The 13,197-nt window shown below is 37.0% G+C and overlaps 1 protein-coding gene across 1 annotated transcript in view; it reads left to right on the top strand.

The window, feature by feature from the left end:
• The window catches only part of LOC123548496 (leucine-rich repeat and coiled-coil domain-containing protein 1-like), a 373,147-nt gene that overhangs the window by 238,780 nt on the left and 121,170 nt on the right, over positions 1-13,197 (top strand). Inside the window, exon 17 of the mRNA XM_045335795.2 lies at positions 1,230-1,343. Coding sequence (XP_045191730.2) covers positions 1,230-1,343 — 114 coding nt within the window. The remainder of the gene's footprint in view (positions 1-1,229; positions 1,344-13,197) is intronic.

Raw genomic sequence — 13,197 nt, 5'->3', positions numbered from 1 at the left:
GTGCATGCGTCCGTCCTTCTGTGTAAATTCTTGTCCAGGCTGTAACTCTGCCTTTTAAAATGACTTAGCATAAATGTTCACAATATTGAGACAACGTGTCATGCGCAAGACCCAGACCCCTAGCTCCAAGGTCAAGGTCAAACTTAGAGGTTAAAGGTTAACAGGGTCTGTTTCGTGTCTGGTCCTTAACTCTGCCATTGATGAAGGGATTTTGAAATTACTTGGCATAAATGTTCCCCACAATGAGATGACTTGTCTTGCGCAAGATGCAGATCCGTAGCTCTAAGGTCTATGTCACATTTAGAGGTTAAAGGTTAACATGGTCTGTTTCTTGTCCGGTCCATAACTCTGCCATTGATGAAGGGATTTTAAAATTACTGGGCATAAATGTTCCCTATATTGAGATGATGTGTCAGGCGCAAGACAAAATTAGACCCCTAGCTCCAGGGTCAAGGTCATGCTTAGAAGTCAAAGGTGTTTCTTGTCTGGTCAATAACTCTGCTATTTATCAAGGGATTTGAAAATAATTTGACACAAATGTTAACCATATTGAGAAGGTGTGTCATGCTTATGACCCGGGTCTCTTGGGTCAAGGTCAAGGTCACGAAATGATGTGTGTTTTTTTTTTGCACAGACAGCTGTAGCATTCTTGGGCATGCTTCGGGGGCATTTGTAACCAATAGTGACAGCTCTTGTTTTCAATCTGTCTGTTCGGATTTGTTTGGACACTTTGATTGTCATTGATATTTTAGTCAAGGGTATTCTTCTTTCATGACAAGAAATCAATCGTAGATAATTGTCATTCTGTTCACCCAACTTTTGTTACAGAATCAGTTTCTTTTTATGCCCCCCGGCATCTACTGATGCGGGAGGCATATAGTGATTGTCCTGTCCATTCGTTCGTTCGTCCGTCCGTACAAGGTTAACCAAATGGGACCGTTTCGTCTAGCATCAATACCCCTTACTAGAATGACTAGATACTAATGCAGATGTAACCTGTGACCATTCCTCATCCTCAGACATCACCTGACCTCAGTTTTACCTTGACCTTGAACTTGACCTCGTTTTGGACTTAGGTTGCTTTGTACCGACAAGGATTCCACTGGGGGCATCAAGCTTTTATTGAACGCAGCTCCTTGTTTATATTGGTGTCCATATAATATTCTTGTCCTGTCACTGCATGATGAAATTAATGATTATAGCATTAATAAATATGTTGTCTGTTGCAGCTGAAGAGTGCATTTGAGACAGTGAGTGAGGAGAACGCATCAAATAAAGCAGCATTATTTGCAGCACAGAAAAAAGATGAAAAATCAAGTGACATCATTGCTGAACTTACTTCCGTAAGTATTGAATTATTTCCTATTTGTAATGAAATAAGTTCTTGGTTACTGTCCCTGCCCAACCACTTTCTTATGCGCCTGGTGTCGAATGCTTGGGAAGCAAATAGTGTTTGAACTGTCAGTCTGTTCTTCTTTCATACTTTTTTGTGTGCTCAACTCTTCCTACAGTCTCCATTTAGTTCAAATGATATTAATTTTGTATACATCATCAGCATAAAGTGGACATGTGTATATTATTGGAAATTCAGTCTCTGATTATAGTTTTTGATTGTGCTCTGTGTTTTTTTGGACTTCAAATATTACAAGTGCATTTGTGTCTGGTGTACTCAGATTCTCTACTGTTTGTATCCAGTTCTAACGAAACATGGTGTATGTCATAACTTGTCGAGTCTGATTTGTTATCTTAAAATTATGCCCCTTATTTGCTTTATTTAACTACATCTGTACCTTGTGTACCTAACTCCTCACACAGTTTCCATCTAGTTCAAATGAAGCTTGGTTTATATCATTCGTCCTTATTGCTGGAACAATCATGTTGGCTTATTAGCTCACCTGAGCTGATATATTGTGATCACTATGTGTCGTGCGTCATCCTCCATGTGTAGTGGGTCATACGTTGTCCATCGTCAACAGTTTGACTGTTAACACTTTAGAGGTCACAATCTTGGCCAAATCTGTTAATGAATCTTAATGTTACCCACAATAAATTCTTGGATGAGTTTGTTACTGAATCATCTGGGGTCAAAAACTAGGTCACCAGGTCAATTAATAGGAAAACCTAGTTAGCACTCTAGAGGCCACATTTTCCACCTCATCTTCATAAAACTTGGTTAGAATGTTTGTCTTCGTAAAATCTAGGTCAGTTTAGAAACTGGGTTACCTGAGGTCTTAAACTACACCACTAGGTCAAATCTTAAAAAAAATTTGTTAACACTCTAGAGGCCACATTTGCTACTTTATTTTCAAAAATCTTTGTCTATGTTTGTCCCTATGAAATATAGAATAAATTTGAAATTGGACTTCCTGAGTTCAAAAACTAGATCACTAGGTCAATCAATAGAAAAACCTTGTTAACACTCTAGAGGACCTGATTTTCTACTTGATCTTCCTAAAACTTTCTCAGAATGTTTGTTGTTGTGAAAATATAGGTCAGATTTGAAACTGGATTATCTTGGTGAAGAACTAGGTCACTTGGTCAAATCATAGACAGACATTTTCAACACTCTATATAGACCACATCTTTCTACCCGATCTTAAGGAGACTTGGTTGGAAACTATGTCACTTTGGTATAAACTTGGTCGTTAGGTCAAATCATAGAAAAACTTTATTAACCCTTAAGAGGCCACTTTGTCATAAATCTTTGTCGGAATATTTGTTTGTATGAAATCTAGGTCAAGTTCATAAGTGGGATACTGGAGGTCATCAGGTCAAATCATTGAAAATCTTGGTTAATGATTTAACTGATTTACATAAAACATGGTCAAAATATTTGTCTCTGAAATCTAAGCTAAATTAGTTACTGTGTTATCTGGGTAAGAACTTGGTCAAGTGAGCGATAAGGGCCTATAGGGCTCTCTTGTTTATAAGCTTCACCTTGAGAATAGAATCATTTTCTTTGCAAGTTCCAAATTTGAGATGTTACAACTCACAAGGTCAAATGGCAAAGGGCCTACTTAGGTGCATTTGGCTGTCTTTTTATTTCCAAGAGAGAGAGAGAGAAAAGAGAAAACTATCAAAATGAAACAGCTTTTAACTGCTATAAGGAAAATTCTGCTTTACAAGTTTCAGTAAGATTGCCAAAGAAATGCAAGGGGGAGTGGTGGCCTAACGGTTAAGGTGTTGACTGCTCAGCCCAAGGGTCATAGGTTCAAGCCTCACTTGGGTCACGACCACACCTTCTCGTATGACACCAGTACTGGTTTTTCCAGGCAGTGGACTCAACAGTGGTTCAAATAAGCTTAAAGCCTTCATCACAGTCAAAATAAAATAAATTAGTATGAACTGAAGATCTGAGGCCCTGGCTGTTTCTAAAGTCATTGTTAAGATGTGGTTTTCAGTATTTAAATAACAGGTGGTAGAAATATTAAATAAAATACAGTCAAACCTGTCTTAAGCAGCCAGCCAGGGGAACAGACAGTTTTGCTGCTTAAGCCAAGTGACCGCTGATCAGAGGGGCAGCAAGTATATATATATGTATATATTTCAGACTTCTGACCCGAGTTTTAATCAGGAATTTAGGCTCATTTCATTTCTTTTTACTCTTATCATTTTGACAGGATACATTGATGTGCATTTACCTTCACAATATTAATCGTCTTCTTAGCAAACAACAACTCCGGTGCATATGACCAGCAAATGACCCCTATTGATTTTGAGGTCAGAAGGTCAAATGTCAAGGTCACAGTGACCCAGAACAGTTAAACGGTTTCCGGATGATTCTCAAGAATGCTTGGGCCTAGGATCATGAAAGTTGATAGGGAGGCTGGTCTTGACCAGCAGATGGCCCCTATTGATTTTGAGATCAGTAGGTCAAAGGTCAAGGTCACAGTGACCAGGAACAGTTTAACAGTTTCCGGATGATAACTGAAGAACGCTTGAGCCTAGGATTACGGAAGTTGATACGGAGGTTGGTCATGACCAGCAGATGACCCCTATTGATTTTGAGGTCAGTAGGCCAAAGGTCAAGGACACAGGGACCTGGAAGAGTAAAACCGTTTCCAGACAATAACTTGAGAATGCTTGGGCTTAGGATCATGAAACTTAATAAGGATGTTGATCATGACCAGCAGATGACCCCTATTAATTTTGAGGTCAGTAGGTCAAAGGTCAAGGTCACAGTGACCTGGAACAGTTAAAATGTGTCTGGACGATAACTTGAGAATGCTTGGGCCTAGGATCATAAAACTTAATAGGGAATTTTATCATGACAGCAGATGACCCCTATTGATTTTGAGGTCAATAGGTCAAAGGTCAAGGTCTCTCTGAGCAAGAACAGTAGAACTTTTGTGCACAGTGACCAAATAAATTCTGTTCCTTGTGCAATTACTGAATGCACATCAAGGGGGGGGGGGGGGGGGCATTTCGTGTTCTATGAGCTCTTGTTTACATAAAAAATGTCCTTTTTTTTGGCTTGTGAAAACCGATTTGCTATGTGGGAAATAGTGCTTTCCCTTGCCTCTGTTTGGGATGCTTTGCACATGTACATGAAGTGTAATAAGTCCGACATTCTGACACAATTATCATTCTTAGTCATTTTCGTCCCAGTTAATAATAAACAACGAAAATTGATATTTTATACAAGTCTTTAGTTATTTCAATAACAATAACAGAATTTCAGTTTGTATACTTTATAATACTACATACGAAGCACAAGGTAGTTTTGATCTTTTGTTTGGAAAAGACTTAACAGTGTACGGCCTTCATTAAAAATCATTTAACGTCTTTAATCAATGAAGCGGATTTTCGCACCTTTTCTACAAACAGTTTAAATAGACAACAGAACATAGTATTACGTAATTAATTGATCATTTAACATCAATTAGTGATTAACTTCTCAACGACCACAAAGTCAGCATGTTTTTGTAGGCATCAGCAAACTTTTAAAACTCATAAATATTGTCTAGTGTAACTCAAAATTTAATGACAGTGTCCTGTAACTGTTAAAGTAATGTCCAAAAAGAGTGACAGCAAAGTGAATATTTCATGTTTTTGGTGGCTGCTGCCACCAGTGTCAAAAAGAATACTCAGTTTGAGAAATCTTGTCAGTTCTTAAGACCATCCTAACAACACAACCAAAAATAGTTCCAAGCTTTCCAGGTAAACAATTATCTACACAACGTGCAGAATATGCAAAGCTAAAATATATGCCTAAATAATACCATTTTTAATGTAAATTCGGCGACTAAAATCAATACAAACTGAATTCAACGTTTTAATTAAAACAACCATGTGTATGAATACAAATATGCAAATTTATGGTCATGTCACCTAACTGGAGCGATGATACTGATTAGCTATTGCATAGTACTGTCCCAGAGGTTACGTAGCTTATAACGTAGAAAAGGTAGCTTACATATATATATATATAGAAACCTAGCCTGGGAATCCAGACTGACAATTCAAAAATGTTTCCTAACCGCAGTGTCACATGTATAACTCCCGAAATTTAAGGCTTTATTTGATAAAGAGCAATGACTTCTGCTAGTAATAATCCGCAGCTAAAAATAGAAACGGAATTTCAACGGAAAAGTTTCCAAACATTTCCGGTCCATAGACAATACCAGTCTGTACCTCTGATAGCTTTTCCAGCAAGTTGTAACACTTTTCAAATATGTCAGAACAAACTTAAATGTGCGTCATAGCAATCAAATTGTAAGGTATTATATTAATGCAACCCTAGTGATCTAAGAATGTTACTGAACTTTCAACTGCATTGTCTCGTTTTCGTTTCAAGCACGCAAAAATATGACCACATGTTAATTAGGCTATTTATAGAAAATCGATAATCAGCAGTGATTTGGATTTCCTCAGGCGTTGATACTGCCAGTTAACACTAATTAGCGCAAAATTTAGTGAGATGATTTATTTACAGGACAGTAATTTATGGATATAACTTGAACATGTACAGTTCATCGTTATATCAAGAACAAAATATACTAAAACATGCTTAGCAATACGAGAGTGAACAAAAATAAAAGAACATTCAGTTAAAATTCATTCGATATTGTTTGCAATGTGACCTGCCGTGAGAATCAAAGACACGTATGTTTTCTAAATAATATTCCCTCACGGATAATGTTCTTTCAGCAAATTTACAATATAAGATACTATATGTATGCATAGATACACATGTATTCGGTACCATTTCGTCTGACAAAACACGAATTATCAACGTGGAAACCCACAGGTCGCCCAAGCTGGCAAATGTTGCAAGCTCGCTTTGACTAAGTGGTGCTACTGTATCACGATTTTATCAACTTGTAAGCCCGTGAAAGTGGGCGCAGTAATGATACTAATACTCGCCTTTTTGAAACGGCAATCTGTCAGACTGTAGCAAGTCGTCGGATAACAGATTTGACTAGCTTTAAAATTGAATTGTTCCCAGACAGATTCTGCTCACTTCAGCTAAATTCATTTGAGTCGCACCATGAGAAAAACAATATAGTGCATTTGTAATCAGCATGGACCCAGATCAAACACTCTGGTCAGGATCCTTGCTGTTCGCTAATGGTTTCTCTAGTTGCAATAGGCTTTGAAAGCTAACAACATGGATTCTGACCAGACTGCGCGGATGCACAGGCAGGTCTGGATCCATGCTGGTCGCAAACGAACTATGTTGGTTTTCTGATGGTGCGTCTCAATATATCTGGTTGATACAAATATATGTATAAAAATTAAAACGGTTTCGTTTCGGCAGTTACATATTTTTCGACGTTTTTCTCGGTCTGACTAAGTTGTAAGTTTGTCTGACTTAATGTCCAGCATTTTTGCGAAGCCTGCTGTTATGTCTAGCGAACTTTTGAGTATAACAGATGGTGATAAATAATGCACCTCTAAAATACACTGGCTGCAGAACTGACATTCTGAGATGCATTTGTGGTGCATGTTTCTGTTGTTTTCTTTCACAAAAGTCTCATGAGAACCACAGCTATCTGATACGGACTAAATCAGTGTGTATAATAATTCATGACAGACACTGCCCATAAGCTTTAAAAAGAAATCTTAAAAGCTGAATTATTTGGAGAAAAAGCTTGTATTATTTATTCATAGTAAAACATCTTCGTTTTAATTTATGTTGTAGTTTTCGTCACAAATAATCAAAAAGGATCAAAACTATTCGTTAAAGACTGAATCAGTGTGTATGTAAACAATGACTGGCAGTGAAAAAGGATTAATTTTGAAACCAAAGCCGAATATTAAAAAAAACGCAAAAAAAGTTCTTATGGTTTATATTAACAATTCCTCAGTTTTCGCTTTCTTTGTAATATTTTAAACATTGGTTAGCAGCCACCATCAGCGCTTTGAGCGCTTTGATTTATTGTAGGATATATGTTGAAAGCTCCTAGTCTGCAATTATCTGCACTCTGAATATGAAGTTTAGTTACTGGTTATTAGATACATACCTTAAGGGATGTCAGTCACATGGAGAGGTGATTTCTGAAGCTGTTTGAGCCAAGTGAGATAGATTTCGGGACAAATATTTTTTAAGAATTGTTTTGATTACTGCAAGAAAAAATCTTGCTATTGTATTAAAATTATATTCATTGTTTAAACTTTTGATTTATACATATTATGTGATGATGCATGCATCTGTCAGTCTGTGTGTCTGTCATATATCGTGTCAGGAGCAAAAATTGTCTCCAATATTTATGTGCTGTCAGCTGGGGGAAAATATATGAATTTCTGTATATATTACACACCCTTATGTAAAATGAAATTAAAAGGTAGAAAGAAGGAAAAAGGCCCCAGTCAAATGTTTATTCATACTTCATGAAGTACTCATGAAGCATTCATGACTTCTTCATGTGGAGACTTCATGAAGTCTTCATGACAAAAACATGAAGTGCAAATGAGACAAATGCATAAGCAGCTCATGAAAACAGATTCATGAATTATTCATGAAGTGGTAAATGCATTAAAAATGCATGAAATAAAGCAAAGCCTGTGTTCATGAAAAATTCATGAAGTTTGTAGTTATTAATCTTCATGAAGAATTCATGAAAATATTCCTGAAAAAAATACTTCATGAAGACTTCATGCATTATTTTGTTCTTTATTTCAATGTCTCATTTGCACTTCATGTTTTTTCCATGAACACTTCAAGAATAAATATTCTTATAACTTCATGAAGACATTTTGTGCTTTTCTTGAATATTTCATGAACAATACAAAACATTATAAAAGGACTTCTTTGCCTTAAATGATACAGTAATCCATCATATTTTCAGTTACTAAATAATACCTTACCAATTAAGTAGTATCCATGCACTTGTTATTAAGAGCCGAGATAATGTATTGATATTCATGAAACATAAATTTTGATTTTCATGAATATTTATTCATGAACAATTTTTGTAAAAAAAAAAATCAAGTTTCATGACCTTGTCAAGGTAACCTGGTAGGAGTGTAACACTATGAAACCTGAGAGATCTGCGTGTAATGGAATTCTTTAAACAATATCGGTATAGCTTGATACAAGAAAAATCCCTGTAGGTCAATTTAAGAGTTGTTCAGTTAGTGGCTAGAGATTGTTTTAGTCTCTGCTGAGTCACTGAGACAATGACATTTTCCACCCTCAACAAATGACATGTTGAGTCAAACAGTAAACTAGAGTGGGATTGGGAGCATAATAAGAAGTAAACAATAATTATTGCTGTATAAAATACAAAAATGTATAATTCACTTTAATCTCAAGATTGACATTCAGATTAGATACTAGCTTTGTTTCAGGGTCGTGAAAACATGTGACATTTTAAAAGGATTATATATTTTCTAAATGAACAATTTATGACAACACCATAATTACTTATTTGATATTCAGTATACTCATGTTCCTTTTAAACCATTCCTTACTGTAGTATGATAAATATTTCCTTCTCATTTGCTGCACAAACTTCTCAGATATTGTTGAATCACATGTGCAAACAATTTCCCAGCATGCAACAAAATAATGGAAACTGATCATGTGACATTATGAATTTAATGTTCATGAACATTCATGAACAGTTCATGAACTTATTCATTTATTGTAAAAGGAAAACCTAAGTTTTATGTTTAATGAATGAACAGTTCAGAAACTCCTAATTGGGTTCAAGAACTGGTACTGAACTAGAAAAAGGTTTTGAATTTTAGTACTTTTAATGTATCATAGATGACTTTTTCTTAAGAACACATCAAGAATGTTTTAAGAATTTAATATTCTTAAACTGCTCATAAAATGTTCATCATTTTTTTCAAGAACTTTTCTTGAATTCTATAGGTATATTGACATTAATGAAAAAATCTTGATTCATTCTTAAACAAGTTCATGAATATTTCAAGGATTTCATGAATCTGTCAATAATGCTTGATATCTTCATGAAGTAGATCAAATGACACTTCATGCATAAAACTTCATGAAGTCAGATTAAGAAGTGATCCAGAACAGTTCATGAAAAATTCATAATGGTGATGAAAATTTCATGATTTCATGAATTCCATTTCGCCAGGGGGTAGCATATTCTTTTGCATGTATATAAATTTCATAAGATATTGAAATATAAATTAGGCTTTGGAAATATTAGACATATATTCCAGTTTAAAAATCTTAGTGGATGGTTGTTATACGCCCGAAGGGATGTTTTATGTTATGACGCTGGTGTCATCCGTCCATCCGTCCGTCTGTCCGTTAGCAATTTCGTGTCCGCTCTGTAACTTTTAAACCCCTTGAAGGATTTCAAGGAAACTTGACACAAATGTTCAACACACCGAGAGGATGTGCATAGCCATGTTTTGGATGTCTCGCTTCAAGGTCAAGGTCAAACTTAGGAGTCAAAAGTCATATCAGTTTGTTTCGTGTCCGCTCTGTAACTCTTGAACCCCTGGAAGGATTTCAAAGAAACTTTACACAAATGTTCACCGCACCAAGACTACGTGCAGAGCGCATGTTCCGGATGACTCGCTTCAAGGTCAAGGTCACACTTAAGGGTCAAAAGTCATATAAGTTTGTTTTGTGTCTGCTCTGTAACTCTTGAACTGCTGGAAGGATTTCAAAGAAACTTGGCAGAAATGTTCTCCACACTGAGACGATTTGCAGAGCACATGTTCCGGATGACTCGCTTCAAGGTCAAGGTCACACTTAAGGGTCAAAGGTCATATATGACTTTGCTTTGTGTATATTGCTCTGCATTGCAGTGCTCTTGTTTTTATTTGGCAGATCTCTTTTTTGTACTTACAATATTTTTTTTTAGCTCACCTGTCACAAAGTGACAAGGTGAGCTATTGTGACCGCTTGATGTCCGTCGTCCGTCGTGCATCAACAATTTGTAAAAAAATCTTCTTGAAAACCACTGGGCAGAATTACACCAAACTTCACAGGAATGATCCTTGGGTGGCCCCCTTTCAAAATTGTTCAAAGAATTGAATTCCATGGAGAACTCTGGATGCGATGGCAACCAAAAGGAAAAACTTTGTTCAAATCATGACCCCGGGGTCAAAATTGACCCCACCCCAGGGGTCACTTGATTTTACATAGGAAAATCTTAAAAAATCTTCTCAAAAAGCAGAAGCGCTAGAGCTTAGATATTTGACATGTAGCATTGCCTAATGAACCTCTACTAAAGTTATTCAAATCATGACCTCCGGGTCAAAATTGACCCCGCCCCAGGGATCACTTGATTTTACATATGAAAATCTTCAAAAAATTTCTAAAAATAAACCAGGAGGCCTAGAGCTTAGATATTTGACATGTAGCATTGCCTATCTATCTATCTATCTTCCATAACCGTCCAACCCCTTGCGGGGACGTAGACGTTTTGTGTTCTCGGAAAATAAGAAAACTTGTAATAGTCAGTGGTTGCAGTAATTAACCTATAACTTAGGGAATGACCATAGCGGACACATCAGGTCATTTGGGTAAGGTAATCTACGTTTGGGATAGCAACCAGATCATGATGAATCTTATAGAAGAGTGATAACCTAGAATCTATATGCCTTAAATCCAGTCGACGAATGTTTAGGGAGGGTAGCATATCTGTTACACTAGAAGTACGGCAGTAGTCAGTCTTGATCCAACGGGCGGCTCTCCTTTGGACGCTTTCAATTTGGTCTATCTGGGTTTGGGTGTGGGGCGACCATACCTCGGAGGCATATTCAAGCTGGGGTCGGACTAGAGTCTGGTAAGCAATGGTCATAATGGGATGGGATTTGACCTTAATGTTTCTTCGTAAGAACCCTAGGGTTTGGTTAGCTTTTTTGGTTGGCCAATTTATGTGATTGTCCCATGATAGGTCATTTGAGATATCCACGCCTAGGTATTTAGCGGAGCTGACCGATTCAAGTTTGACTCCATGTAGGTAATACTCGGTAGGGATAGGATGTTTCCTTCTAGTGGCGTGAATCACTTGACACTTGGAGGGGTTGAACTCCATAACGCACTCCAACTCCCACTTTTCTAGAAGTTTTAGGTCATTTTGGAGAGTGACAGATTGGTCTGCAGATGACAATGTTAGATATATTGCCGTGTCATCTGCAAACTGACGGACTTTGGAACTGATGTTTTGTGGGAGGTCATTTATGTAAGCTAGGAAGAGCAGGGGACCAAGTACAGACCCCTGCGGGACACCTGATGATACTGGGATGGCCTAGTGGACCTCTACAAAATTTGTTTAAATCATGACCGGTCACTTGTTTACATGGAACTTAAAAAATCTTTCAACCGAGCCTAGCCTTGAGTAGCTGCCTAGTGGACTACAGTTTATCAGACCGTCAAATTCGCCAGGTTTGTTTACATAGGAAATCTTAAAATTTCTAAAAAAAAGCCTAGAGTAGATATTTACATGTAGCATTGTCTATGGACCTTACAATTGTTCAAATCATGACCCCGGTCAAAATGACCCGCCCAGGGTCACTTGATTTTACATATGAAATCTTCAAAAATTTCTAAAATAAACAGAAGGCCTAGACTTAGATATTGACATGTAGCATGCTATGCCTAATGTATGACCTCTATCCCCAACATTTCTGATTTCCACAAATTCAATTTACCCCAGGGATCAAAATTGACCCCGCACATACCGGGGTCACTTGATTTTACATATGAAAATCTTCAAACATTTTCTAAAAATAAACCAGAAGGCCTAGAGCTCAGATATTTCACATGTAGCATCGCCTAGTGGATCTCTACAACATCTGTTCAAATCATGACCCCCAGGGTCAAAATTGACTCCGCCCCAGGGGTCACTTGATTTTACATATGAAAATCTTCAAAAAATTTCTAAAAATAAACCAGAAGGCCTAGATCTTAGATATTTGACATATAGCATTGCCTAGTAGACTTCTACAAAATTTGTTCAAATCATGAACCCCGGGGTCAAATTGGCTCTGCCCCAGGGGGTTACTTGATTGTACATAGAAAAATCTTCAAAATTTTCTAAAAAAAAAAACCAGAAGGCCTAGAGCTTAGATATTTGACATGTAGCATTGCCTAGTGGACCTCTACAAAATTTCTTCAAATCTTGACCCGCCAGGGTCAAATTGACCCAGCCTCAGGGTTACTTGATTGTGCATAGGGAAATCTTCATAAATTTGCTAAAAATAAACCAGAAGGCCTAGATCTTAAAGCTTTAGCTAAGAAATTTGTTCAAGCAAGCAACTCTACTCAGGGGAGCGATATAGGGCCATCATGGCCCTCTTGTTTAAATTACTTCCCTTCTATGTTACTATAAATAGCTTATTTTGAAACTTTTTTATTATTGGCCGTAGGGAAAAACCGAGACCACTTTTCTGTGGTACAACATGGATGGTACTTTCAATTTTTAGGTCTATTTTAACATACCTGTACCTGATAAGGATTTTTTTGTAGACTTTGAATATTTTTTTTGTGGACTTAGATTTGTTTTTTTCAAGTTTTCCTTTTGTTGTTCCAGTCCTTTGGGTTACAACAGTCAAGTTCTTAAATTTTTGCTCCCATCCTATGATGTCAGCCTTCGGGCGTATATTGCCCCGCTTGGCGGCGCTCTTGTTTTCTTATATAAAAACATAATGCCTTTGTCCGCTTTCAAGGACTTGACATTTGAATCATGCCTTGGGCATCAGTTTTCTAAAGGCGTAAACAAGAAAATTTGTCCTCATGCACAAAAATTTGATTGGTATTAA

The sequence above is a fragment of the Mercenaria mercenaria genome, chromosome 6 (genome assembly GCF_021730395.1).
Source record: "Mercenaria mercenaria strain notata chromosome 6, MADL_Memer_1, whole genome shotgun sequence".
NCBI lineage: Eukaryota > Metazoa > Mollusca > Bivalvia > Venerida > Veneridae > Mercenaria > Mercenaria mercenaria.
Note: the sequence above shows the minus strand (reverse complement) of the source record. Positions and strands in the feature narration are given on the sequence as shown.